Source organism: Manacus vitellinus, unplaced genomic scaffold, assembly GCF_001715985.3.
Source record: "Manacus vitellinus isolate BGI_N305 unplaced genomic scaffold, ASM171598v3 scaffold_47_pilon, whole genome shotgun sequence".
Lineage (NCBI taxonomy): Eukaryota > Metazoa > Chordata > Aves > Passeriformes > Pipridae > Manacus > Manacus vitellinus.
In genome coordinates, this window is record NW_021940585.1 from 3,879,976 (window position 1) to 3,907,330 (window position 27,355).

At 53.1% G+C, this 27,355-nt stretch overlaps 1 protein-coding gene across 7 annotated transcripts; it reads right to left on the reverse strand.

Moving 5' to 3' along the window:
- Window positions 1-277: 277 nt before the first annotated feature.
- RASSF5 (Ras association domain family member 5) lies at window positions 278-27,355 on the reverse strand. Of its 7 annotated transcripts, XM_018079820.3 has the most exons (8): window positions 22,018-22,408; window positions 20,288-20,403; window positions 19,536-19,659; window positions 18,366-18,484; window positions 4,983-5,096; window positions 3,306-3,603; window positions 2,784-2,899; window positions 278-1,733 (listed from the first exon to the last, which is right to left on the reverse strand). In XM_018079820.3, the coding sequence occupies exons 1-8, from the start codon at window positions 22,166-22,168 to the stop codon at window positions 1,581-1,583; spliced, it is 1,191 nt and encodes a 396-aa protein (XP_017935309.2). In that variant the 5' UTR covers window positions 22,169-22,408; the 3' UTR covers window positions 278-1,580. The 7 variants fall into 7 exon arrangements, with proteins under 7 accessions (XP_017935309.2, XP_017935306.2, XP_017935307.2 ...); XM_018079817.3 differs by lacking the exons at window positions 20,288-20,403; window positions 22,018-22,408 and adding an exon at window positions 23,415-23,596; XM_018079818.3 differs by lacking the exon at window positions 20,288-20,403.

The window sequence follows — 27,355 nt, forward strand, 5'->3', positions numbered from 1 at the left end:
TACCCAATAACCTGTTGCCTCCCCTCCCACTTGATGCAGGTGGGATCAGAGCAGCCCACGAGCTCAGAGGGACACTTTGCTCATCAAGTCAACAGGAATCCCTTTCCCGTGCTCCATCCCATTCCAGCAGCACTAACATCCCCTTTTCCCTACGCCTTGTCGTGGTGTCCTGTGTAAACAGAGGCAGGGCTGGCCCTGGCTGTGTGCAACGTGCTTGGTAGGAAGCACAGAGTAAACGTGGGGCCCATCCTGTCCCCCTGGAATCCCTGGAGCCTGGGCACCAGCACCGGCAGGACTCTGGTCAGAGTGAGGGCAGGAGCTGAGGCTCCAGCTCGAGGAGTTTTCTGAGGGATGCTCAGCGTGTGCATCCAGTGGGAGCCCTGAGATAGGGAGAGAGACCTGCTGTCCTCTCCTAACTCCACGGAGAGAGCAGGACCTGGGAACCTCCCTGGGTGAGCACCAGCTGAGAACAGGACCCAGAGTGGCACAGGGGTGTCATGGACAGCAGTGCAAGGAGGGGGGGCAGGAGGAAGGACAGGATGGGGGGGAGCAGAAAGCATCCAAGGTCAATAATTCCCTTACTCCTGGTCTTAAGGCTTTCTCACACGCTCTTGGTGCCACCTCCACACCCCAGCCCTGGTTGGAGCTCCTCCCCCTCGGTGCCAGACCTGTTCACAGCTCAAAAGCAGCCTGATTTGGGAAGGGGTTTTGAGCTTTCCTGGGTTAATCTGTTGTATTAGATGTATTGCTAAACATTCAATACTGAACCATCAGCCTATGCCCTAACCATCATCTTTACACCTTTCAAACAGAATTTCCTAAAACATAAGTGCCAATTCCTACAGAGCAGGAAACTCATAAAATACTGGCTTAGCTAAGCATCAGGGGTATTTGCCTTAATTCGCCTTTGCAAAATTAGAAGTCAAACAGAACCAAAACGAACGACTTTTCCTGGAATTAACGTTACCAAGTTTCAATAATACTTATCAACAGCCTGTTTGGGTGTTGCAGCTGCCTTGGTGTCATAACTTGGCACTTCCCTGGCTACCTTAGCCCTGAACAAGTCCGTCCAGCACTGGTTACAGCTGCAACACCCACGTGGTTCGGTGCAACAACCTCCTCCCCTTTCTCTGCTGCTTCCTGTGCTCTCCTTGCAAAACCAGAACTGGGCCACGTGGGCTGGAGCACCTCTGAACAGGAACCAGCCAAGCTGAGGGAGGAGCACGAACAGCAAGTGTTGCCCTGCTCAGAACACTTGGCCAGGAGATGTTCCTGTTGGGTTTAACAGTGAGGATTTTCCACGGAGCCTCTCCATCGGATGGTGCAGCTGAAAAGCCAACCAGCAGCTGTGTTTGGTTTGTTGACCTGTTTTAAAACAGGCTTCCCGTTCTTGGACTGGCTCTGGTCCTGGGATAAAGAGGTTTCAGAAGAAGAAAATGCAATAGGATCATTTTAGGGGTGCTGGGAGCCAAGTCCTTAATGGAAGGATGAAGAGGGAGAGTGACTAAGGTGTCCTGAGAAGTGTCTTTTCATTCAAAAACAGTATCTAGCTTAGTCCGATGCCTGGTGCCTCCTGAAGGTTATCCAGGTTTGCCTCTGGCTTCTTTCAAGGTCTGTTGCAGTCTCTGTTTAAACCTCTCGTACTTCCTGTGCACTTGCTGGATTTTGTCCTTTTCTTCTTTGTCCAGGATCATCAGGAAGTTCTGAAGCTCTGGGATGGAGAAGGCATCCCACTGCAAAACCAGCAGAGACAAAGTGAGCACACCCTGTTCACCTTATGGGTTTGGTGGGTTATTTTCCCCCCCTCAATCTGTGAAGTGGAACAATAAAAGATATTTAACCATATCTGATCTCCAGGGAGTTTAACCTCATATTGTGAGAGATGGGATAAGGGGCTACAGCAGGAAGGGCCATCCCAGTCCTGAGCCCCTGAGACTGTAGAAGCAATAAAAAATCATCTTTACTCAGGTGAATTAAAGCTCCCACTGCAGGAGATGCCACAATTCCCTAAGGAACTGAAATCCATGTGGGAGTACTGGATGTGACATCCACCCACACTTGTTGGTACAAGGGGACCGAGGTCCCAGTGGTGACTCTGCCCAGAGGAGCCAATTCTCTTGTTTTTTTCTCAGTTATCCAAACTGTTTGAGCCTCAGTAAAAGCCCTTGGCACACACAGGCTGCTCAGCTGTCACCTGACAGCAAGGGACAGGCAGGACACAGACTGATGACTCTGATCACTTAATAAATACTGCTGTGTGCCTGCTCAGCACTGCCACAGGAATCCAGCATTCCCATGGCATCCTTCCCAACCCCAGTCCTGCTCCTGTCAGCACAGCAAGTCCCAGCCACCCCACAGCACACGAGGAAGAATCCCACGGGATGCAGCAGCTCCCAACATTTCCCTTCCCTGTGGTGAGGAGCAAGATTGCAACCAAAAACTGATGTGAATTTATTACCTGAGCATCCCTGGCTTCCACTTAAATACGTGGATTATTTATGACAGTGTTCAGCTAATCTAATTAGTGAGGATTAACTCAGGGGCGGCACTGCTGGGTTCCACAAACAGATTATGGGGTGGCCATCAAAACTGGCCTCAGCATTTTCACAGCTCGAGTTTAAATTGTTTTAAAAATCCAGATCATTTAGGAGCAACAAATGGCCAACCCAGCCCCAAATAAAAGGAAACAGCCTTTCTGGCGTGGCACCACTTCACCCGTGCTGCCCTTGCCACATGCTCCAAAATATTCATGTGAAAACCAAGGCAAAGAGGCCCCCACATACCTCAACTTCCCCTGTTTCGTTTTCCTTCAGCACAAAACTCAGCACATCTGTGTCAGGGCCTGCCAGCAGCCGGAGGTACAGAGGGTACTCGGTGAGAGGGAGCTTCTGGAAGAGCACTGCAAGGGCACAGCAAACATCCACAGTGAGGTCGTGGCTGCCAGGGCACAGGAAAGCTCAGGAGGTCAATTGGAGCATGTAAAAGGGGGTCATGCTGCTCAGGATCATGGGGGAAGGGGCTGAGTCTCTAACACAGGTCCATAATGATCTTTATAAAGTGGTTTTGGCTCCTTTTGAAAACAATTTCCTTTTGAAAACAATTTCCTTTTGAAAATAATTCCCCTGTTAACTTCAGCAGCATCCCCTCCTGCCGAGCTCTGTCCATTTATTCACCTGGATTTAGACTTTGCCTGCCTGACACCCCACTGGTTCCTACAGGACTTTGGGTGCATTTCTGCAACACAAAACAGAAGCAAAACCCACCAGCCACAGCAGAGCTGGCGGGGTCCGAGGGCCCGAACTCACCTTGCCCGTCCTTCCGCATCTCCTTGAAAAGTGCAAACTTCTGGGGATTATCCACCACCATGAACTTCTTCAGCAGCCCCTGGATCACCTCGCTCACCGTGGTCGTGCTGCTGATGTGGAGCTGCTTGATGGCGTCCAGGGGCAGGTAGAAGGAGGTTCTCTTGTCCGTCATGTCAGCCAAGTTCACCTCCTTGAGGGCGTCGTAGATGGACTGGGGCCGGATCCCGGCGGGCACCGTCACGGGCCGGCGCAGCTTCAAGTGCACTTTGATGAAACCTGTGTACGTCCCATCCTCGTTCTGAAGCACAGGAGAGGTGGGTCAGGCTCCCTCAGCCCCTCAGACCTTTCTGGTCTGCAGGACGTGCCCCCTCCCCTTGGTGCCACTGGGGTTTGGGGGTTCTTGCTAATCATGTAAAAAGTAACCAGTAATTTTGGGTCAGTCACAGATTTTCTCCTGTCCCTTCCCCTCAGCAATGACTCAGCCCTTCCCCTGTGGGATCTTGGTTTACTTCAAACCAGCGCTGCTACGGCTCAGTTATGGAAACCATTACATGGAATTTGTAGTTGCATTTAAGTGAGGATTTGAAACCCCTGAGAAGGGCTGGGCCCTCGTGTTCAGCAGGATCTCCCAGCCATATCCCTCATGTTTTATGCTGGGTTTAGGGGGTTCTAACATCACCATGTCAGAAATCACCACTGGAGATCAGCCTGCCTCCTCACAGGTCCCTTACCCCACCCTCAGCTCTGCAAAAATGCAGAAATCAGGAGAAAAGCCTGGTTCTGCACAGTCCATCCATGTGTGCCAGGCAGGAACCAGTTGGGTTCCTGCTGTGGTCCCACCACCAGCAGCTGAGTCCCAGGGCCAGATCAACTCCCAACACTGTGCTTTTGCTAAACTCCAAGCAAAGCAACTCAAGAGTAAACATTTGGGTCCCAGCTGACTCCTGTAAGTCAAGGGGTGATCAAGATCAATGGGATGACATTCCAGCAGAGTTACTCTGCAGCCTCCACTGAGGAAACTGTTGTAACAGCCACTGTTTTAAATAAATTTCAGGTTTATTTTCAGATGTCGTCAAGAACCAGGGAGTTACGTAGCTGCTATTCTTGGAAGGTCTACAATTTCATTATTTTACTCTTTAAGAAGCTCTGTCCCCTCTCTGTAAGACCCTGTGAAGTTTGTACCTTTGTGTTACTCCAGTGTGCAAAAGAGGGGATTTCCTTGTTTCCTCACCACATTGCTTTACTTAAAGATGGCAATAAGCAAGCTTGCAATAAAAGCTTCAAAACACAAAGCTTCTTAGACCTCTGCTTAAGCAAGTCTGGCAGTGGAGAGGGGAGAAGCATCTCTTTCTAGAAAGATTTTTGTACTTTTAAATACTCCTTATGTTTCTGAACTGCAGAGTTCCAGCCTGACTCATCCCCGCCAGAACAACGTGGGCTCATCTATTTGTGGCAAGTCATTGCCAGCACAGGCTGGCCAGAGATTACTGTGCCAGCCTGAAGGGATGGAGGCAGGGAAGGGTTATCTGCAGTGCTGGTCACTAGGGGAAGCCAAGCAGGATGAAAAACAGCTGAACAGCCACGAGAGCCCTGTTGCCCCAGTGACACCTTCCCCCAGGCTGGCTCAGCTCACAGCACCAGCCCCTGTGGATGAGACAAAACCAGCCCAGTACGTACCAGCTTCATCAACAGGCAGTTTGTGACCTTGGCATTGTACTTCTCAATCCTCTGTTTGATCTCCTGGATGGTCGGAGGCTCGGGCTTTTCTTCTTCTACTGTTTGTGTCACATTCTGCAATCAGAAGAGAAGGGCTTGAGCTGCTTTTTGTGTTGGGTGACACTCCCTCTGCTCAGCTCTGCTCTTCCTTGGGAAAGCAGGAGCAGACCCTGCGCAGATCCTGAGCTCACAGGTGGGGATGGTCCCTGCAGCCAGGAGGCCAAATGTGCAGGGTGCCACAGCCCTGCCCCCAAACCACCCCTGGACACCAGGAACAGGCAGTGGAGGGCAACACAAAACCCACCAGTTAGTGACACAAAGCAGTAAAACACCCCAGTACAAACCAGGACAAAAAAAATCCAGCCTATAAAACTCACTTTCAAAGCAAAGCCACCTGCACCTGTGAGCACTCAGTTACTTCTTGTGATGCAGTTTGGAAAAAAAATCACGTCCCATTTCCAATATTCATGGCTCTGCCTCCCCAAAACCCAGGGTGCTCATCAAGCAGCTCCCGGCGGGTTCACCCAGGCAGAACCTGAAGTTAAATCTCTCACTGCTCTTGTCCAAAGCTGTGGAAATTATAGCTCAGAGCAATAATACCACACAGGCAGCAAGACTGCTGCATGACTAATAAATCAGTCACTGCAAAGCCAGTCAAAGCATCCCCAGCCCGTGTCAGAGACCGTCTGCCCACACGTGGGTTCACAGGGAGGGTGACGGCGGCCGCTGCTCGCCTGGGTTTGGGGGAATTTCCTCCTGGGAGGCAAAACCAGCAGGTCTGGCACGTAGGTGGGCTTCACCTGAAGGCCACCCATGGAAATGTCACTGATGAATAATCACAGAATCGTCAAGGTTTGAAAAGACCTCTAAGAGCGAGTCCAGCTGTTGGCACAGCGCTGCCGTGCTCACCACTAAACCACATCCACAGGCCTCCTGAGCACCTCCAGGGATGGTGATTCCACCACCTCCCTGGGCAGCCTGTTCCAATGCCTGACCACCCTTTCAATGAAGGATTTTTTTCCTAATATCCACTCTAAACCTCCCCTGGTTTCCCTCCAGCCAGGAGAACAGGTCTCCTCTCAAGCCCCGCCTGCTTTATCTGCTAAATCTGCTGCAAACAAGCCCTGTGTGTGTCTTGGGCAATGCTCAGTGGGCTGGATCTCCCAGTACAGAGCTCTGCTGCCTTCCCAGAACTCACCACCTTCCCTGGAGACAGGCTGTGAATGCATTTTGCCAGCGCTGCCTGGAACTGTGCTCGGCGCTCCCAGATTTTCTGTGGGCTTGCTCAGAAGTTGGCATTAGCAGAGAGCAGAAAGCGTGAAGGGATGTGCCATCAAGGCCAGGAAGGCTCAGAATAAAAACTGCAACCTTTGACAATGAAAAGAAAGGGGGAAAAAAGGCAGCTTTGGGAACAAAGCTTGTCTCTTCCCAGGCAGCTCCAGAGCACACAAGACAAGGACGCAGCAAGCTGTAAATAAGCCAATATTGCCCAAGGCTACCCATGATATTTCTTTTAGGAGGAGAATCAAGCACAGGACAAACTGAGAGAGCCTGGTTGCAATCTGGAGAGGCAGCTGCAGTCCTGGGACTCGAGAGCCCCAAATTCATTCAAGCAAACCCCGAGTGACAGGTCACAAATTTCACAATTTCCGCTCGAGACGAACAAACAGCACAAGATCTCTGGAAACACCGACCTGGAGCAGCAACCCCAGGGAGAACACTGACAGTGTGCTGCAGTCTCCTCATCCAGTGCCTTCCTTGGGGCTCCAAGAGAGCTGGAGAGGGACTTGGGACACAGGCATGGAGTGACAGGACAAGGGGTGGTGGCTTTGAACTAGAAAAGGGGAGATTTAGATGGGATATTGGGAAGGAATTTTTCCCTGTGAGGGTGGGGAGGCCCTGGCACAGGTTGCCCAGGGAAGCTGTGGCTTCTCCATCCCTAGAAGCATCCAAGGCGAGGTTGGACAGGGCTTGGAGCAACCTGGGCTAGTGGAAGGTGTCCCTGCCCATGGCAGGGGGTGGATCAGGATGATCTTTAAAGTCCCTTCCCACCCAGATCAGTCTGTGCTTCTATGAAAATAAATGACAAGTATTCCTGGGGTATTTAAGAATCTCACATAAACATCCACTGATCATTATGGCAATTTCCACTCCACAATTTGTCAAACACACAATTTGTGATACATCAACTGCAGCAACTCCTATGTGGCTGCACACAGGTGCTGGGCTGGCAGGGGAGCCTTTAAAAAAACAATGCCAAGGGTTGAGATTTTCAAAAGCAGCACTGGGGAAAAGGGAAAAAAAATAAAGAGAAAAGCAAACAAACAAAAAAAACCCCCTTCCCTTTAAGTTAACAGAGGAGGAGCTGTCAGAAACCCTGCACTTCCTCATGTCACCCATTTCACAGCACTGAGACAGGTACAGCCTCCCCGGGACTGACCCCCATCTCAATTACACAGGGAGAGAGCCCAGGGGACCCCCAGGACATGCACAGAGGGTTGTAGCTGCACAGCAGAGCTGAGGCTGTGCACGTTCACCACACGTGGCACAAACACAACCATCCATCCACCCATCCATCCATCCACCCAGACACACGTGGAAAAAGCAAACACAGCAGCTCAGCCTGTCCCTGTCGCTGCCTCTTCCCCTCCTGGGATGTTTCCAGCTGAGGGACACGGCGTGTGCCAGCAATTAAGAGCCCTGGGAGCAGCTCGTGCTCCGATGCCGCCCGGTTTCCATGGAGGATACACGGAGCACCCGGGAACACGTGAGCCTGGAGCAGTGCTGGGCCCCAGGGACTCACAGTAGGCACAAGGCAGGTGCTGTGGCTGTGGGTTCCAAGAACAGCAGGAGGAAGCCTGGCTCGGGGCACGTCACAGGTCTCACACCCACGTCACCACACGACTGCTTCAACAAACCACTGCCCAGCCTCGGGTGTCCTGCCCCCCCCCGGCAGGGCAGATCACACAGACCTGCTGCTCTCATGGCTTGCTCAGCCCCCTGCCAGCTCACCTTCCTCCTGCACCCTCCTGCTGAAGGGAAAGGAAGTTTTAACAATCTCCTTCCTTGCAGCCACCCCGGCACAGGCACAGGGGGTGTCCGGGTGAAAGTTGGGGCACACGCTCCATCCACGGCCAAGCAATGAGGTCATGGGGGAAAAGCTGTCCCACAGGATCCACAGTGGGGCCATCCCAGCTCCAGCAGCTATTTAGGGAGCTCTGTGGGACTATAAAGGGCACTGGGGCTCCAAGGGCTCAACCCTTCAGTGATGCTCAGGCCTGGCTATGCCGTGAGCCCCAGCAGGGACCACCCATCCATCCCAAGCCTGCACTCCCCACGGCTGGAGACTCTGCTTTTCTGTCCTACAGACCAAAACCCGCCTGTGAGTGAGACCCAAAGCAGCCCAGCAGCACCAGCCCCACGGTGGGGGAGCCCTGGGAAGGGGCCTGAGAGGAGAAGTGCTGCTCCTTCCTCCCGTGTGATCAGATCAGCCACTTCTTTGCTCTTCACAAATCCACCCCGACCTCCGGTTGTGCAAAGCTTCTGGTGCAGAATCTGCAATTCTGGCTAAAGGAAGAAAAAACAGAAGCTTTTAACCATAAACCCTTGCCACATTTCCTGTTGCACCGGGACGGGAGGAAACGAGCTGTGAACAAAACAACAGCTCTGGCACCTCTGCCTGCACCTGAGCCTGGGCAGGCACTGCAGCTTTCCTGGGTGGAAAACAGGCAAGAGCAACCCCAGCCATCCTTGGGGATCACCTCATGGCCTCACAAGAGGACACCCGTGTGCCAGCCTGCACAACCAGCACGTTCCATCGTGCCACCCTCCTGTGTGACCAGCAGGAGAGCGACGGCGAGGCTGGAGCTGCCAGGGTGATTCCACACCTGCTCCACTGAAAACCCTGATGCAGAACATGGCAGGGCTGTGGATGCCAGAGGTTAAACAGGCTGTCAGCTCGCTGGCAGTGTTTAAACTCAGCAGGTGAGGGGTTTGCCAGCCTGTGTGACACTGCCATAAAATAACTCACAGAGCTGCAGCGACACAGGCACCCACAGACTGCACAGGGCCCTGCACATGTCCTCCCCCTGCACAGAAGGTCCTTTCCATACCCTACATTATCCCTCTGTTGTAAGAAATACCAGCTGTAAGAAATGACTCGAGCCTCATCTGGCACTTGGGCTAAAGCTCAGTGGGATAAAGGCTGCCCAGCTCCTGGTGCACAAAGCCCATGGCCCGGGGCTCGGGCAGCCACTGTCCCCACGAGTTCCCCACACCAACCCCCTCTTTGCAACCCACCACTCAGCTAATGAGCCGTGAGCTTGTGACAGGCTATTATGGAAAACCCACAGGCCCTGGTGACTGTGGTGACACGCTCTCAAAAGAATTCTGAGCCAAGAGAGGCAACAACGAAGCCTCCACGACAGATATTTCCATTTATCGGTTGGAGAGGAGAAACACCCTCCCCATCCAGCCAAAGGGCATCCTCCCTACAGCCTCTCACCTGCCCAAAGTCGACCCCCAACTTAAAAACCTTTTTGAAGCAAACAAAGGCAGCAGCTCTGCATCATCTTGGGAATAACAGCTCTAGGTGGGACCCAGGAGCTTTCTGGTGCCACTTCAGCAGTGTGGGTGGATGGTGCCCTCTCCCATGGCTCCACCACAGCCCCAGCTGGCACAAAGGAGCTGTGGTTACAATTTGGATGCACAGCCCAAGAAGTGGAAGACCAGCAGTTGCTCTTTGCCATAAGCTTCACCACCAAACCAGACATGGAAAGGCACAGTAGGTAGAAAGTCTGATTGTGCCCTTCCCTGGGACACTCCTTGGAGCAAGGGCCACTTCCCTGCAGCCCCAAACCAGCCTCAGGGACACCATCCCTGCCCCCTCACTCCCAGTCAATTCTTCTCACCAGCTATTTAGTTAATGAATTTGAAGAGCAGAACAGTGGAGATGGATCTGCCCCAACATCACCACATTCTTGGCATCAACTGTCTTATCTCGAGGCAGGAGTGGCCAAGTCCTCCCTGGGGTGCTCAGACACAGCTCCATCACCATTTACATCAGCCATACTGGGACAACTTGCACTCCCAAAAACACAGCCCAAGCTCTCCCTTTGGCTTCCATGTTCAGACTGCAAGAGTATTTCAAAGATCTCTTCTGAAGGGATTATACAACTCAGGGCATCAACCCTCAGTTCTCCTGCTTATTATGGAAAGATGTGTCCTAAAATATGAGAAAGCAAAGCCTGGACAGCACGTCTGGGCCACAGTTCAGAGAAGCATCACCAGCTCACCTCCTGTGCCCACTATCACACCACAGCACAAAGGACTGGAAATAGAAGTGAATGCTTCAAATCTGAGCCAGAAACAGGAGAAGCAGCAGCTCAGAACTGTAAATCCAGGAGAAGCAGCAGCTCAGAACTGTAAATCCAGCTGCAGCAGGGAGTGGTGGCAGCTGGGGGACATGGGGGCCAGGGCAGTCACCAGAGCTGGGACATCTCTGCTCTCACAGAGCTCTCCATCACTGCTCGACACCCAACACTTCCCCTTCACCACCCACTCCCACGGTTCACAGCACTATGCTGGGAAAGGATCCACTGCTCCAGTACAGACAGGCAGGGGAGAGAATCACACAACAGATTTAGACCAAAAATCACCCCCAAAAAACCCTAAATACCCCCAACAATTCACTCCCTTTGAGAAATTCAGATGAGAGGCTGTGGTTTGCTTTGGGGTTCAGAGGAAAAGGCAGAAGATAAGAGAGCTGTGCATTTCTAGAGGAGGGGAGAGGGATGGTTGCTGCATTTCAGAGAGGTTAGAGCAAGTGAAGATGGGCTCAGTGTTTTGATTGCCATGGAGATTTCACTTAGAAACCGTTTTTCCTGCCACATCTCTGCTCAGCAGTGAGAGCTGAGAAGGTCCTCACGAGGAGTTGCATCTCAGGGGGGTCTGGGCTGGACAGGACCCCAAGGGTGCACAACCACACCAGTGTCTGTGTGCACAGAGACCCCAGCCCGGATGGTGGATCAGAGGGATCTGCTGATCCTCAGGAGCAGACACTGGGAACTGGTCACAGCCTTGCAGGGTCAGAAAAGCTTCTTCCCCCCCTCCCTCCCCCAAGAGGTGCCCCAGGGCCACCCCTGCAGGAAGACTGTACCTGCCTCCCCCCTGGGAATCACTCTGTGCTCTGCAGGACAGAGACAAGGGGACAAAGGGAGGACCCTGAACTAGTCCCTGGGCTCTGGTTCATCTGCAATGCCCCCTTTGCACCCCTACAAACCATCTCATCCAGCCCCTGCTCAGCTTCTGTCCCTCCTGTGTTTTCTATTCCTGGACAGACACTTGCCCCTCTCTCTCCCTGTCTGAGCCAGCTCTCCCAGCAGCCACTGATGCAGGACTCCAAGAGCAATTTTGCAGAGTTTTAAGCAATCAGGCTTCAGGCAGAAGCCACTGAAGCCATTCAGCTGGAGAGGCCTGAAAATGCCAAGTAATGGATCTCCAGGGAGGGGGTCACACGTGAGATCTAAAACGGTTCTTTGCTAATGAAGAGTGATTGCAGTGATGGTTCTGAAAATAAAAAGGGATTACAGCAATCCTGGAAAGAGGCTCTTCAGGTTAATACAGTTATTTCAATCAGAAAAATCATTTCTGTAATCATAGAGAACAAATTCCACTCCACTGTTTTAAGTGACTGGAGACCTGTATGTCTCCTCCTACCCCCCACATTTCCTCCACAGACATGTTTCCTATATCTTTCAAGACCTGTATCCCTAAGTTATCCATATTTAGCTTCCTCCTGCCCAGTGCAGGGCATGCCCACGGGTTGATGGGTGCCACACTGTGCATCCTGGATTCAGGAATCATTCCTGGGCATCAAAAGATGGACAAACATCACCATTCCCAAACACACCCCTCAGGTTAACTCACTTTTGGGTCTAGGCTGATGTTCTCTGGTCGTGGCCAGGAGCAGGGACCATACTTGGGGAAAAACAAAGCCGTTGCCACAAGCAGCTCTTGTATTGGTGGGAAGGTTCCACATTCAATAATATCACTTAATTAAGGTGCCAAGGTGAAAAGGGGAGACAGGGAGTGAGCAATATGAGACGTCCACCACCACCTCCTCCTCCTCCTGCATGACCTGCCCCACCACTGCCCCCCAAGGATGCCACGAACCCCCCAAAACCTTCCTCCCCCGAGGCCTGACAGTGGTTTCCACCTCCATCCAGCCTGAGACACCAGGACCCATCCCCACACATTACACAACAGCAGTTGGTTTTAAGCAGCACATTTTGTGTGGGGGTTTTTTTTGTCCTTTCCACTCACAGGAACCATTTCCTCCCCATAACACCAAACCCCTGAAAGGCTCCATCTTCCCCAGCAGCTCTGCCACCCACGCTGGTCACATCCAGGCAAGGAGCTGGGAAAAAAGGGGCTGCAGCAGCTCCAAATCCCTCTGTGAGGGAGAGCTCCTGAGCACCAACAGCACCAGGCTGGTTTCCAAAAGGTACCCAAGGATCTGCAGTGCTCTGGCTCAAACAGAGCAGCACCAACACCCCGATCTCTTACGTCTCCTACACAAATGAATCATCAAATGACATTTAAAAACCAACAGCAAGTGTCGGTTAATCATAGTGAAAGGGAGCTGCTGGCCAGCAGGGAATATCCCACCTTAAACCCAAGGGAGTGTTTCCTCAGAGAAATTAAAATTCCCAGCAGACTGAAGCTCTCCCCCAGAGCAGCCCCACCTTCCCAGGGAGAGCAGGGGAGAGCTCTTGGGCTGCAGGAGGATGAACCCCAAAGCACCTCCTCAGGATTGCTGCTCTGCAGCCTCAGGTGCAAATGCAGCAGAGCCTGAACAGGAGTGTGCCAGTGCTAATGGTTTACAGGGGAGTTTTAAGTGAAAAAAGCTGTTCCCTGGGCCAGATTTGACCTGTGGGTGCTGCAGGGCTCTCATTGTGCTGTGAAACCCCCACTTCCGCAGCAGCACCTTCTCCTTTTGTGCTCAGCTCCGGTTGGGGCCCCAAAGTTTACGACAGGGATTTTTAATTTTATTTAAATAAATGCTTAAAACCCACGAAGCAGCCCTGTCAATGTTACTGAGGCAGAAATCTCACCCTGGGGTGAAACACTGCCCAGCCAAACCCTCTCTTCCTTCTCCAAGGCCGGTGCACATGGCCCAAGGCGCCCAGAGAAGGGATCACATTCATCACTGTGTTAATAAGCTCACGGATTAATTCGGTCCTGAACTTTCCCATCTCCCCACCCGCAATTTTTCAGCAATGCTGCAGATTTTGCGAGGCCAAACCACAGGTCCCTGGCCGGGAGCCTGACCCGTGGATGACAGCTGGCAGGGTTGCTACAGGATTTCACCTAACGCCGAAAAAAAAAATAAAAAATCGCGTTTAGAGTCGGCTCCTCCAGCGTGAATCCCCCCCGGGGAAGGGGGAAACCCGGCGTGTAAAGGTTGAGATGGCTGAGGAAAACCTGCAGCAGCGCAGACCCCCCTGCACAGGAGAGGGAAGAGCCCTCCGGCAGCTCTGCCCTGACTCCTGCACGAGCTCATTTTGGCAGCACCCGCAGCCAAACGTGCGGGAACACCCGACATCCCCCTCCTCCGGTGCCCCCCTCTTTCCCAGCACATCCCTCCTCACTAGTTCGGAGCCGTTACCTTGGCAGGGACCTTGCTCTGCGCGCTGCGGAAAAAAGAGGTTTTTGCCGTGAAAAAGCAATCCTCGAGGTCTTCATCCAAACTGCAGTACCCGCTGCTCATGCTGCTGCCGAGGGTCATCGAAGCCCAGCAGAGACGAAGGCTGAGGGCGCGGGCGTCCGCCGGGGGCTCTGGGGGGGGCCACCATCCCCCGTGCGAGCCCGCGCTCACATCGGCTCGCCGGCGCTCATCTGCGGGCAGCAGCTCCTTCTGCTTATCCTCCGGAGCCCCAGGCTACTCCTCTTTAACAGGCAGCGTGCCGGTAACCCTTCCCTTCCCTCCCTTCCCTCTCCTCCTCCACCCGCCTCCCTGCGCAGCGTGGAAGGGGCAGAGCCGCAGGTTCGCTCCCGCTGCCGGAGCCCAGCCCGGCCGGTCCCGGGGGTGCCCGCGCAGCATCGCCCTCGCCTTCGCCTCCCCTTCCTGCCCTCGCCTCGCTCGGCGCGGCCCCGGCCACTTCCTCTTGCAGAATTTCTCACCCCCCCGCTCGCAGCCGAGGTGCTGGGCAATGCCCGGCCCCCCCTCTCCGGGGACCCCCGGCACCACCTTGGTGACCCCAAACACATCGCCGGGGAGGGCTGGATGCTGCCCCGTCCCTGTCAGCTGCCGGGGCATCGCCTGGTTTTGGGAATCAAGGCTAGGCTGGACCAAAAGGTGGTAGGGAAAGCAGGGGGGGGCTGGTGAAGGTGCAGCCTGAGACCCTCCTCGGGGTCCCAGAGACCCCTGGCCATCACACTGCAGGAGGCACTGGGTGCCCCTCTGCTCTGCAGATAATTTTAGAGCAGCAGGAGCAGTTTCAGCAGCACTGGCACCCAGATAAGGCAGCTTCAACTGCAGCCCAGGAAAAAGCCTTTTAGCTCCTGGGTCCTGTTTGCAAGAAGCTCCAGGCTCATGAAAATGCTGTGCTGGCCTTGGAAAGAGGCTCAGAACAACAGCATCATCCCTGGTCCCCTCTGCCCCCCCAGCCCTGCAGGGACCCAGCTCAGCACTGACCCACCCCAGCACTGCCTGCTCCATCCCCTCCAGAGCTGCCAACCATCCCATCAATACCCTGTGATTTACCCAGCAGCTTTTAAAGCAGCTGTGACCTTCCTGCTTGGTGAAGATCACAGGTATTTCTGGAGCCAGGCAGGGGAAGAGCTCTGCTCCCCACAGGCTTTTCCTCCTCCCTCGGTGGGGGATCCCATGAGGGGCTGTGCATCCACGGGGAGCACATCCCAGCACATCCACAGCCACCTGAAAACACATGTTTGTGAGCAAGTAGAGGGGACTGAAGAAAAGCCTGACATGCTGTGTTATGAAAGACCCTGCTTAGGCAATGCAGTATTAATGTACGTGCTGAGAATTCTTCACCACACTTCAGAAACAGAGGAGGGAACGAGGCCTGAGAGCACAGAAGGGTTTGCTTTGGAAGGGACCTTAAAGTTCATCTCATTCCACCCCCTGCCATGGGCAGGGACACCTCCCACTAGCCCAGGCTGCTCTGAGCCCTGGCCTTGAACACTTCCAGGGATAAGGAATCCACAACTTTTCCTGGCAATCCGTGTCATTGCTTCACCACCTTCACTGGGAAGAATTCCTTCCCGGTACCTGAGCTAAACTTGCTCCTCCAATTGGTCCAAAAGGGCTCCATCCAAGGCCTTCACAGCCACCACCCAGCACAAAAACCTCCTCCCCTCTTGATAGGCTGCAGATGGTGCTCCAAATCTGTATCTGTTGGTTGAAGGACTTAAATCACTCCAAGCCTTTGATAAGCTCCATGCCCCTCTGCCAGCAGCATCCCAGGAATACAAACTGAGATGTACATGGCAAAAGACTGGAGGGAGGAGGCAACATCTGCATCTCAAAAAGAGGGAGGCAAGAATCCAAGTGGCTTATTTACAAAGCAACTGGTAACAGTGTGGAATAAATAAGCCATGCTTTCAGCAGCAGAGTCCTCCTGCAGCAGCACAACCCCCCCTGCTCCACGGGGATATATTTAGAGGAGAAAGAGGCTTAAATTGAGCATGTGCAACACTAGCAGAAAGTGAGTGTTGGGCTGATGATCAGCACTGGTGTCTCCTATGAAGTCTCAGCCCCAGGAGTGTCACAGGGGAGCCAGGGGGCAGCCCCATGTGAAGCTGGGTGCTCTCCCTCTGCATTGCTCCATGGGATTCTCCAAGAAACCCTCACTTTTCCATTGCAGTGCACCTATGAGGGAGATCAGCTCCATAAAAAAAAACAAAACAAACCAAAACAACCAAGCCAAATAAACCCAAGTAATTTTGGCCTGTTGGTCCAGCAGAAGCTCTACTTAATGGTTACCTGCACATCAGCCCCCCCCAAAACCCACCCACTGGTGACCTGCACCAGTTCTCAGGTGGGAAGTACATGACCAGGGACCAAACTCCTGGTGCTGCCAACACCAGCTGAATCTGGATTTCAGCTGGGCAGGCTGATCTGGGACCCAAATGTAACACACTCTTAAGTACTTTACTGGATCAAAGCCCAAATTATTAATGCCTGGTATTACAAGGTAACAGCATTAAATATGTGATAATAAAGTAGTTATTTCTCCGATGCTTCCAGCTTGCTTAATTTTGATAATACTATTTAATGACTTCCAACTCTGCCAGCTATTAATTTTTCCTGTCTTTCCAGAGTGCAATCCCCTTCCCCTCCTGCCAGCATATTCAGGCATCCTGTTAGTCTCCTACTGGAACACTGTCAGTGCTTTCCCTCCATCCTCCTCCTTTCCAGCAGCAAAACCTGCCTGGCCAACAGAAACACTCCAGGAATGTGGCTGTGTGCTCAGCTCTACGGGCTCAGATCAAGTAAACATGATTTTCCCCTGATTATCCAGTATCCATAAAAGAGAACAGAGCCTTATTGCGGTGATTTAACCCTCATTAACCCTCAAACCAGCCCCCACACCTCCAGCTTCCCCCAGCACAGGCAACAAGGCTCCATCCAGCACTTTGCAGCACGAAAGGTTTCGAGGTACAATCCCCGGCCAGGACCTTGGGGTTGGGTTTATGGATTTCTGTTTGCTGCTGGAACTGGAGAGACACTTTTGTTTCCTGGGCACAAAATTCCCCCCTCCCTTCCCTGGGATCCCAGCAGAGCCGTGTCAGAGTGATGGATTGCCACTGAGCACGGGCTCTGTGTTTGTTATTAGGCCCATCAATAACCCCGGCTGGTGTTATCGCCCCCGAGATGAAACGAGCCTTCCTCATTTTCCTGAGAGCCAGGCTTTTCTCATGCTGCTGGGGGAAGCCCAACAACATCCACCACAAATCTGGCTTCACATCCTTATACAAACACCTCAAGGCTCAGTGGGGAACCCACTCTGAGCCCCTTTGTAACACGTAACTTAGAAGATAAATCCCATCTCACTTCAGATCCCTCCTGAACAGTTTATTCTGAGCAGCACCTGCCCAGCCACGCATCAGCCAGACCAAGCTCAGCAGACCTTGCACAGCAAAGGATGGATGACAACCAAACCCCACAAACTCAACAGAAACCCTGTGTTGCCTTTGGAAAAGTGCATGTTTCCATCTCCAGTTCTGCACAAGCACAGTCCTCCACAAAGAGGGATATAAACACAGCCTTATAATGAAGGTGAAAACACAGAATCACAGAACCATTAAGGTTGCAAAAGACTTCCAAGATCATCCAGTCCAACCTTCAGCCAAGTACCCTCATGCCCACTAAACCATAGAATGAAGTGCCACATCTACTCAGTTTTTGAACACTTCCAGGGATGGCAACTCCACCGCTTCCGCGGGGAGCTGTTCAAAAGAACTGTTAGAAAAGAACACACAGAGACTGAAAAGGTTCCATTTTCAAGTCAAATCCACTCCAGGCAGGTTTCTAAGCGGTGCCTTAAGCTTCCAGCATTAAGTCTCTTACATCCCACGTGGTGTGACAGGAGTCCCTGCACCCTGCAGCCTGTCCCACCCACGCTGGCTCGCAGGACACTGCGGCACAGACACCGCGGGACCCTGGGGGGATTAAGCCAACAGCTAAACCTTCCGGAGTAACCCCGGGATTACTGCACATGCCTAACGCAGATTGAAGGGTCTCAATCCCCTGGGGCTACTGAAACTCTTAAAACAAGGCCATTAGCCAGGACTCCTGGTGAAATCTGCACCTGTGCTCTGCGGCGACGCAGGAAAAATGCACCTTTGCTGCTGATTTACAAGCGCTTTGCTCAATTTAATGACAATTTAATGCCAGTGTTGGTGATCCCCGGCAGGCACAGGGACATGAACCATGTGATGAGGGGGCTGATGACCCCTCAGAGCACTGGGACATGGCCAAGCTGCAGAACGTGGACCAGCATTCCTGCATGGCACAGCTCCTCTCACGTCCACTCCTGAATGGGAGCATTTTAAACACAACAAAGTTGCACACACTCACCTCTACAGGGAGGGAGATGCCCACAAGGCCAACCTCCAATCCACCAGATCACACACCCACCCAGGCAGGACACCTGGGCATGGGGTTTAGAGTCCATCAGTGACACCGCCTGGGGCTGAGCTCTGACAAGCCCTCCCTCCTGGAAAACCCTTTGGATGCAAGACACCAGGTCTCTGGAGGAGATGCCATCGGTCCCCACGAGGCTGTGCCCCCCCTCCCCGAGCCCCTCCCCGTGGTACCTGGCTGCAGGGGGGCAGCAGGGTGCTCTCTGGGGACAGCTGGCCCTGGCACGGCCCCGGCCGGCGGCAATCCAGCTGGATGAGGCTGCGGCACTCCTGGTGACACGTGTATCTGCAGTCTGCAGGGAGAGAAGGAGAAGGTGAGGCGCCCAGACCTGCAGGCTGCGGTTGAGGGGTGGTGGGGGAACCCCAGGAAGGGACTGGATTCCAGCTGGAGGGCAGACAGATGCTGGTGGGCACCAGCACAGCCCGTTCAGGGTCCCCGCTCAGGGGGGAAAGGCACCAAAACACCTCATCCAGAGCAAACTCTGCTCCCCTGCCCTCTCCCCAGCCTGTGTTTCCACAGCAGCACAAGCCACATTCCTGCCTCGTGTCCCATTGCCTTTCCCCAGACCTGGCACACTGACACACAAAGCATGGAAAACACCCCAACCCCACCAAACCACGGGGTACCCACTCCCCAGCTCTGCTCCTGGGAGGAGTCACCTGCAAAACATCTGGACCAAAAGCTTGACCACTGCACTGGATCCTTCACCTTTCACCACCAGGAGGGAAGAGACGTCTTTGTATTAGACAGAAGTCAAAGTATTTAAGGTCACTAAATATCACAGAATCATAGCATGGTTGGGTTGGAAGGGACCTTAAAGAACATGTTGTTGAACTCCCTGCCACGGGCAGGGACACCTTCCACTAGCCCAGGTTGCTCCGAGCCCCTTCCAACCTGACCTTGGACACTTCCAGGGATGGGGCAGCCACAGCTTCTCTGGGCAACCTGTGCCAGTTCCTAAATACGAACACTGCAAGGGCCAGTTACAGTGATTAAGGCACAGATCCACCTCCAGGCTGCCACAAATCCTCCCCTGGAGAGGGCAGGGACACATCCCAGCCGGAGCAGGGGCCATGACCTCCTGTCCCAGGTGCAGTAATGCATTTGCACAGTGGTTTTTTGGCTGCTGACCCAATGTCAGACATTAACCAGTTCAAGGAAGGAATGGCACAGACACTGCTGAGCCCAGGTTTAACCCCTTAGGGGACAGGGTCCTGCTTGCCCACGGCTCCAGAGGGGCAGCCTTTGGCACAGAGAGCTTCCTCCCTCCACCAGTTATCCCACACTCATGGCCATCACTCCCACAGCCCTTTCCCTCGAAGCCCCAACTCCTCCAAACCCACCTGACTGCAGCAAACAACCTCCTTCCACTTTAATGGCCCAGCTGAGCCTTTTAATTTTTAACTGCCGTTCAAACAGCATTAAATTTACTTTTACGTTATCCAAAATTCCAGAGAGGTCACCAACCTGAAAAAAAAATTAAGAAAAAAATCCCCAAACCAAGGCAAGAGGGTTCACCCCACTGAGTGGAGTGCCTGTCCCTGCACCTGCCCTGTGACCCCACTCTGAACCACCAACCCATTTTAAATACCCTTCTTTTCACTTTTCTTTTTTTTTTCCCCCCTTTTTTCCCTTTTTCTTTAGCATTTGGGTCAATGGTTTTGAATATCTGGGGCTGGCAGGAAGGCGAAGGAATATCTCATGTTTGCTGTGGAAACAGTGATTTCTGCTCAGCTCTGGTGAATACTCCAACGCCCCAGAATGAATGAGAGGAGCTGAAGCACTGCTGGGAGCTGGTGCCTGAGGGGGGAAGCATCAATCTCCAGGGGAAAGAGGGAAATCATTTATCATTTAACATTCATGTGGCGTGAGCTGTCTATCATTCTCCTATTCCAAATCAGTTGTCTCAAGTCAGCCTGGGGGAAAAGCAGGGAATCTTGCCCTTTTTTTTTTTTTTTTAATTAGAAATAAGCTGCAGTTACACAGTAATTTAATGCATGACCTTTTGAGCAACTGGAACAGCCTTTTAATAGGGGACATTTGCCAAGTCTTTGCTGGAGGTGCCAATTGGAGAACGCTCCAGCTGCGGGTTCACCTGAGCATCTGCCACCAGAACGTCCCTTCTGCCTGTGTGGCCCCAGATTTTCACATTTGGGCAGCTGCCTCCTGGCTCTTTCAGACCTCCTGGAGTGGGAAGAGCCCTCCCAGCACCTGGGGTAAAGGCAACCAGAGGTGTGACACACTAGTAACCTCCTGGACCACAGAAATGCCAGTTCCCAGGCACACCTCTGGATCAGGCCCATTGTGGCCAGGCATTTCTTTAGGGGATTAAAGTGTGACACCTCCTTAGTCACCATCACCTATTAACAGACCTAATCATCCTGTATCCGGCAGGGAACACTAATTTTAGAAACCCTGCACAGCTTTAGGAAGCAGCCACGTGACAGGTTAGCCAAGAAGAGCAGGATGCCTCCACTTACACTGAGATAATTTCCATTCCAGTCAAACAAAGGAACGCTTGGAAATGTAGTTTCTTTAAAAAAAAAAAATTAGTCTGATTCTGATACTGTGAAAAACTTGGGTGGTTGAAGGGAATTTCCCTTTCTCCAAAGATTAAAGTCTCTCAGGGGGATTAAGCTGGATAGAGTAAACCAGTCCAATACAGATGCTCATCTCAAATGCCTAAACACAGGGCTGCAGTCATAGAATGGTTTGGGTTGGAAGGGACCTTAAAGACCACCCAGTTCCACCCCCTGCCATGGGCAGAGACACTTTCCACTAGCCCAGGTTGCTCCAAGCCCTGTCCAACCTGGCCTTGGACACTTCCAGGGATGGGGCAGCCACAGATTTTCTGGGCAACCTGTGCCAGGGTCTCCCCACCCTCACAGGGAACAATTTCTCCTGTCATCCTGGCCAGCCCCATCCTCCCACCCCCACCTCCAGGATACCACAGACCCCCCTGGGGCACCTTTCAATTCCCCAACAAAAGGAGAAGGGAGGTTCTGCTGGAAGGGGAAAATGTGGCAGAACACTCCAGAATCCTTCAGGGGCTCTCACACATCACACACACCTTTCAGTGCAGGCTGCACCCGAGGCTGGATTTTGCTGGGTGCCTCTGCCCACACCCCACGTCAGCGGGGTGACCTCAGTGATGGCAGCAGGATGTGGCCCTGTGACACCAGACAGTGGGGTCAGGCGGCTCCTCCTGCTCTGAGGGGACAGGGCAGGACCTGTGGCACCACCACAACCATCAGCACTCCCAGAGTAATGCAGGGCAGGGGCTCAGTTCTCCTGCAAGACACATCCCAACACCCCCCCAGCGCCGACCCAGCCCCGTCTCTGCAGCCCCCTTTGTCTCGTCGGGTTTAGGTCTCAACCAGATGGTTTGGGTTCATTTGTTGGCAAACACAGGCAAAGCCCCAAGGGGGTGTTTCTTCTGTTTGCCCAGAGCAGCCAAGGCCCCCTGGGTGACAGGCACCCTTCTGTGATGTCCCTGCACTGCTGCAGCATCTGGAGCACAAATGCAGCTGCTGGCGGATGCTCTGGAGCCTTTTTTTACTAAAAGGCAAATTTTCCTTTACAGTGGAGCAGCACTCTGTGCTCCTGCCAGAGCAGGGCTGAAAAAGGAGCCAGAGCAGAGGTTGAAGCCTCCTGGTGTCACAGATGTGGTGGCAGGAGATCATGCCAGCCCTGTGCCAGCCCCGCTGCCTGCCAGGCAGGATCCCTGCGGCTCTGCAGCGCCACAGGAAACCCTAAGAGCACCCCAAAGAGCAGCAGAAAACCTGCACACGGCCAAATCCCCCCCAAACTCACACCACCACCTACCTCTGAGCAGCAAGACCTCCCTGCTCTGCCTCCTGGGCGGCCGCAGCCCCTCGGACCAAGGCTTGGACTTGGGGAAATGCCGGAAGATTTTGCGAATTCTCTTTGTTAGGAGCCCAAAGCAAGTGGCTGCTCCTGCTTTGCCGTCTGTCATCCTTGGGAGAGGAGATCCAGAGCTCTCCAGGCACACACAGAGCGTGCTGCTTCCACGAGGGGCCTTTTCTCCCACGGAGATAAAACCCTGACATTGCCCATTCCCAACCTGCTGCCACTCGACGGGGTTATTTATTTATTTTTCTGAGCAATGAGGCAGCGCCGCAGCTCAGAGCTTGTGCATCTCTGGGCCCGTCCCGTAAGCCATGGAAAACTTTCTATTTCTGGGGCTTTTTGCTTGATAAGATAAAACAACCCAACGGGAGAGATTAGAGAGAGAAAGCACAGGACCCGGCCGTGTGCTGGGAGGTCTCTTCCCGGCATCCTCCCTTTGCTTTGCTGCTTTTCCCTGCAGTCTTTTAAAGTTTAGGGGGTGGAAAAAAAGTCCCCAGTGTTTAAACAGAGATTAAATTAAAGAAATACACTGAGATGAACTACATTTATAGGACTGAAACTGTATTTATAAGAGTTTTAAACAGATTTAAATTCTGCGCACAGCAAGGGTTTCTAGAGCCTTTCAGAGCAACGAGAGAAGTCACAGAGTTATAAAAAGGAGGGAGTGTGACCTTTTACACAGACAGACAGTGCTAGGACAAGGGGAGTGGTTTTAAACTAAAAGAGGGGAGATTTAGATTAGATGTTAGGAAGAAATTGTTCCCTGGGAGGGTGGGCAGGCCCTGGCACAGGTTGCCCAGAGAAGCTGTGGCTGCCCCATCCCTGGCAGTGTCCAAGGCCAGGTTGGACAGGGCTTGGAGCAACCTGGGCTAGTGGAAGGTGTCCCTACCCGTGGCAGGGGGTGGAACTGGGTGGTCTTTAAGGTCCTTTCCAACCCAAACCCTTCTGTGATGTATCAGTTACAACAATATCATGTGTCAAACCATGGGGTGGGACATGAACATCAGTTTAACAACACACTTGAAATCTGCTACTTTGTACCCACTACACCACGACTGTCCCCTCTCTGCTCAGGACTCCTCTCACGAGCAGACCAGTTTCCAGTGTTCAGTTTCCAGCTTCCTGCACAACACACTCTGGCTTTTGCACAGGGACTCACAAAGATGGGATTTAACTAATCCTAGAAATCACACCAAGCAGCACAAGCAATGAGTTATCACAGGGGGCTTCCTTATTCACCCAGACAGCACCTCTGCAGCTACACAGATCCCTCCTTCCCACGTGGAGACTCAGCTACACACATTGGGCCAGGGATGAAGCAGAGGGAGAAAAGAGACAGCCCAAAAACTAACCTGCAAGGCAAGAGCTGGAGCCTCGGCCGGTGTGTCCGTCCATAAATCCTTCCTGAGGCACTGGACTGGATTGCAGCATGGAACATGACCCTAAAAGACCTGAGCTGCCCCAGGATCCTGCCACACAGCTCTGGGCAGGTCACCATCCCATCCCACACCTCCATCTCCTCCCAGGGAAGCGAACGCCCTGCCTGGGGGAGCCACCCCAGCACCCCACCCCACCCTCACCCAACCTGGCAAACGCCATCCCCACCTGCCCCAGTCACTTGGCAGCAGGACAAGCCTCAGGAATCTGTCTGGATCAGCTAAATGGAACAGAAATGCAAAGTACTGTGGGTCCTGTGCTGTTAGCAATTATTATTTACAGTGGCAAGACCAGAGACACGACTGAGTGTGGGAGGATGTGATGGAAGAAGAGACATGAAAAACCACCGTGTCCTGCAGAGCTCCAGTGGTGTGAGCAGAACCTCGTCCCAGCCAGGCTGGGCTCCTTAAAGAATTTGTTATCTTAAGCAAACATACTTGGGAACAAATAACATTGGAACTGCAGTTTGCTCTACAAATTAGAAGGAGAAATGGAGTTTTACCAACTCCCTTCTTAAGGAAATAGGGACTGATTCAGCCCAGAGCCTAAACACAGAAGGAGGAGCTGCTCTGGGAGATAAAGGTGGCATCAGACCAGAGGCATAAACCCAGCTGGACGCTGAGGTGCTTCACTGAACCAGATCGTGTCGCAAGACCTACAGATCAAAAGCTGCTTCAGGTGCAACTGCACTTGCCACTGGGAACATCAGGTGCTGGACGTGCTCCAAGGTTTCCCTCGAGGCAGTGCCTCACAGGCAGCCTTCCCACAGGGAAGCACCGAGACCTGCAGTGGATTTCTTGCAAAGAAGCACTTCAGCCCATAACGCCCTATTTTGGTAACACCCTGATCATCAGAGACACTGAGAGCCACCTCCCAAACCTGACCCATCACTGCCCACCAGTGTCCACCCTTCCCATCAGGAAGCTGCTCCAGTGCCAAGCCCAGCCTGGTTTCTCTGCTGTCCCAAAGCCCAATAAAACACACTGAGGGCTTTGAAGCTGCCTTAGTCACCACGACATCCAACTGCACCCGCCCCACCAGAACACACCAAAAACCCCCCTGGCAAAGATGCACCTCTGCAACCTGCCCATCCAGCCCCCTTCTCCCAGCTGCTCCTCTGCCAGGAAAAGCTGGCAGTGGGACAGACACATTTACACTGCCACACTGAGATTATTTACTTTAATACTGACTCAGGCTTTGAAAGGTGCCAGCAGCACAAAGCCACAGACATCAGGTAGGAGATACTCAAGGCACAGCATGAAATGGCACAGCTACTCCTCCTGCCCGAGTGCATTCCCTCCAAGACTGGAAACAAGGATTTTTAAGGAATGCCAGCAGGATGGCTCGGGGCAGTCACTCCTGAGCTCCCAGTTCCCCATCCCTTCAGGTTGATGCCAGTGGGAGCAGCATGCTGGATGTCTGTCACACGTGGGACAGACTTAAACACTCCCACTAAAAGCAGGGAAAAGGCTCCCATATCTCAGATATCTGCATCACCCTCCTGACAGGGAGTTGTAGAGAGCAAGAAGGTCCCCCCTGAGCCTCTTATTCTCCAACCTGAACAATAAATAATAATAAAAGACAATAAATAAATAAACACCGCTTTCCTGTTTTACTAAATACAACCAGACCTGACAGAAATAAAAATAGGCCAGAACTGTACAAACAAAACCCCGAGTATCCTCAGGCTGCAAGTCAAAAGCAAACAAGCAGCAACTCTGCAGCAGAAGAAAAGGAAATATTCACCAGGGGAGGAGAGCACACCCTGTTTGCAGCTCTCAGGCATTTTTAATGGGAATCACTATTGGGATGACAGGGAATGCAGATGATGTTATGAGTGTCCCTCTCCCCCATCCTGGTTGTTTAGGGAGTTTTTTTTGAGGCAGAACTACTCCCACAGTCTGAATAATTCTCTGAAATGAAAAGGGAAATAGAACTATTTAAGATCTGTTTCAATATAACTATGGAAAACATCCTGCCAGAGGAGAAGTCCCTCAAAACGACTATTTACAGTGTTTCACAACACCACGAAATTCTGTGAATTTGTACTTTAGGTCAGGGTTTCAAAGCAGTACCTCATCCTGCACCCCTGGGGCAGGTCTCCAGGAAAGACAAAAGCCCCGACAAAGTTTGTTTGCCTTCCAATAAGCGTTATTTTTATTAAACGCGCCATTTCTTTAAGCACAGCCATTCACACGTTTGCTCCAGTGCACCAGACACTGCTGAGCTGCCGCCCCCCCAGGGGGATAATCCGGCCCTTACCAGGTTTTGAGGGAGTTAATCAGGAACAGCAGGCGGAAAGCAAAGGTGCACCCCAGAAAACAGATTTACATCGTCCTCATTCAAACAACGCCCCACACAGCGAGTTCCCCGGCCCCGGCGTGTCCCCGTGTCACGTTGTGGGGACGGCTGGGTTACATTTAATTAACAGCAGTCAGGGCTAAACCCTTAATGCGATGCAGCAGGGCCATATGGTGCGACTGTCGCTCCCAATTGCCCTTCACTCCGAACGGCACCAGGAGGCATCTGAGAGAGCCCCGCTCGCCCCGCGCCATGCAAATCACCAGCAGAAACATTTAATTGATTCGTAATCTAAGGAAAGCCAAGCGTAAGGACCAGAACTGGCTGAGCGAGGCGCTAATTGCCCCGGTGAGGCTGGCGCTGCAGCACGTGCCCGGCATAACCCCCACCCCACCCCAAACGAACCCAAAAATGAGCAACGACGCCTCCTCCAGCCAGCCCTGAGCTCCCGGTGGGACACGGATCGTTCCCAAATTACCGCCAGCACCAGCTACTTGCCCTCCACGCCGACACTTCGGGGTATCCTCACCCACCTACAGGTGGTTTTGTGTGAATGGCATCAGCACTAACAACTTCTGCCAAAAAATCAAGAGGCTCAGCTGACCCCGACCAGCAAATTTTCAAGTCCCTCAAGGCCAAGTGCAGCACTTCAGCTCTGTCCTGAAAGAGAAGTTTCCCCCAGACGGAGGGACCGAGCTGGAGAGGAGCAGTCCCAGGGCCAGCAGAGAGCACAGCACACGCTACCGAGTTATCCCTGGCACGGGTCTGCTCAAACCTCCTCGGTTTCCCCCCCTTGCAACAACTAACACGGGTCACACCTTTCCAGGGAAACAGAGCAGCACCCCGGGACATGGGACACGGGACACGGCCCCGGCTGAGTCACCTCGTTCGGGCCCTCTGTGTCCCTTCCCACACGATGGAAAGATGAATCTCTCCTGTCTAACACGAGCACCAGCACAGCACGTATCTCACACGAGACAGGCACCCCACTGGCAGGAACTCTCTTTCCGCTGGAGTTTGGGCAAAGCCTCAGGTAAATTCAGGAATTCCAGAGGACTTTACCCCTCACCATAAAGCTTTTACAAACGCCAACCCTCCCTGTTCGCCGCGACGCCAAACCCGCCCATGAGCTGACCATCTCCTCTTTCCTGGAAAAGCTTCACTTCCCAAACCCGCCCGGCAGCTCCGCGCCCACCGCCCGCACCCGGAGACCCCCACTCGGTCCCTCCCGGAGACCGGACCCACCCGGGGAAGGCAGAGGGACCCGGAGCGGGAGTCTGGGGGATGCAGAGCTGGGAGAAGGGGAACGAGAAAGTCCGGGGGGCAGAGTCCGGGCAGGAGCGCTGGGGGGGCAAGAGCGAAGGGATGCGGGACCGGCAAGACCGGGCGGAGAATGCGGGCAAGGCAGGGGTGCGGGACAGCCAGGCGACAGGCAGGGTGAAGGCAGGGGACAGGCAAGGGCGCGGGCAGGGCTCAAGCAAGGCTCCAGCACTCACAGTCGCAGCGCAGGGCGCGCTCCCGCACCGTCCTCCCCGCACAGGTTCGCACCATCCGC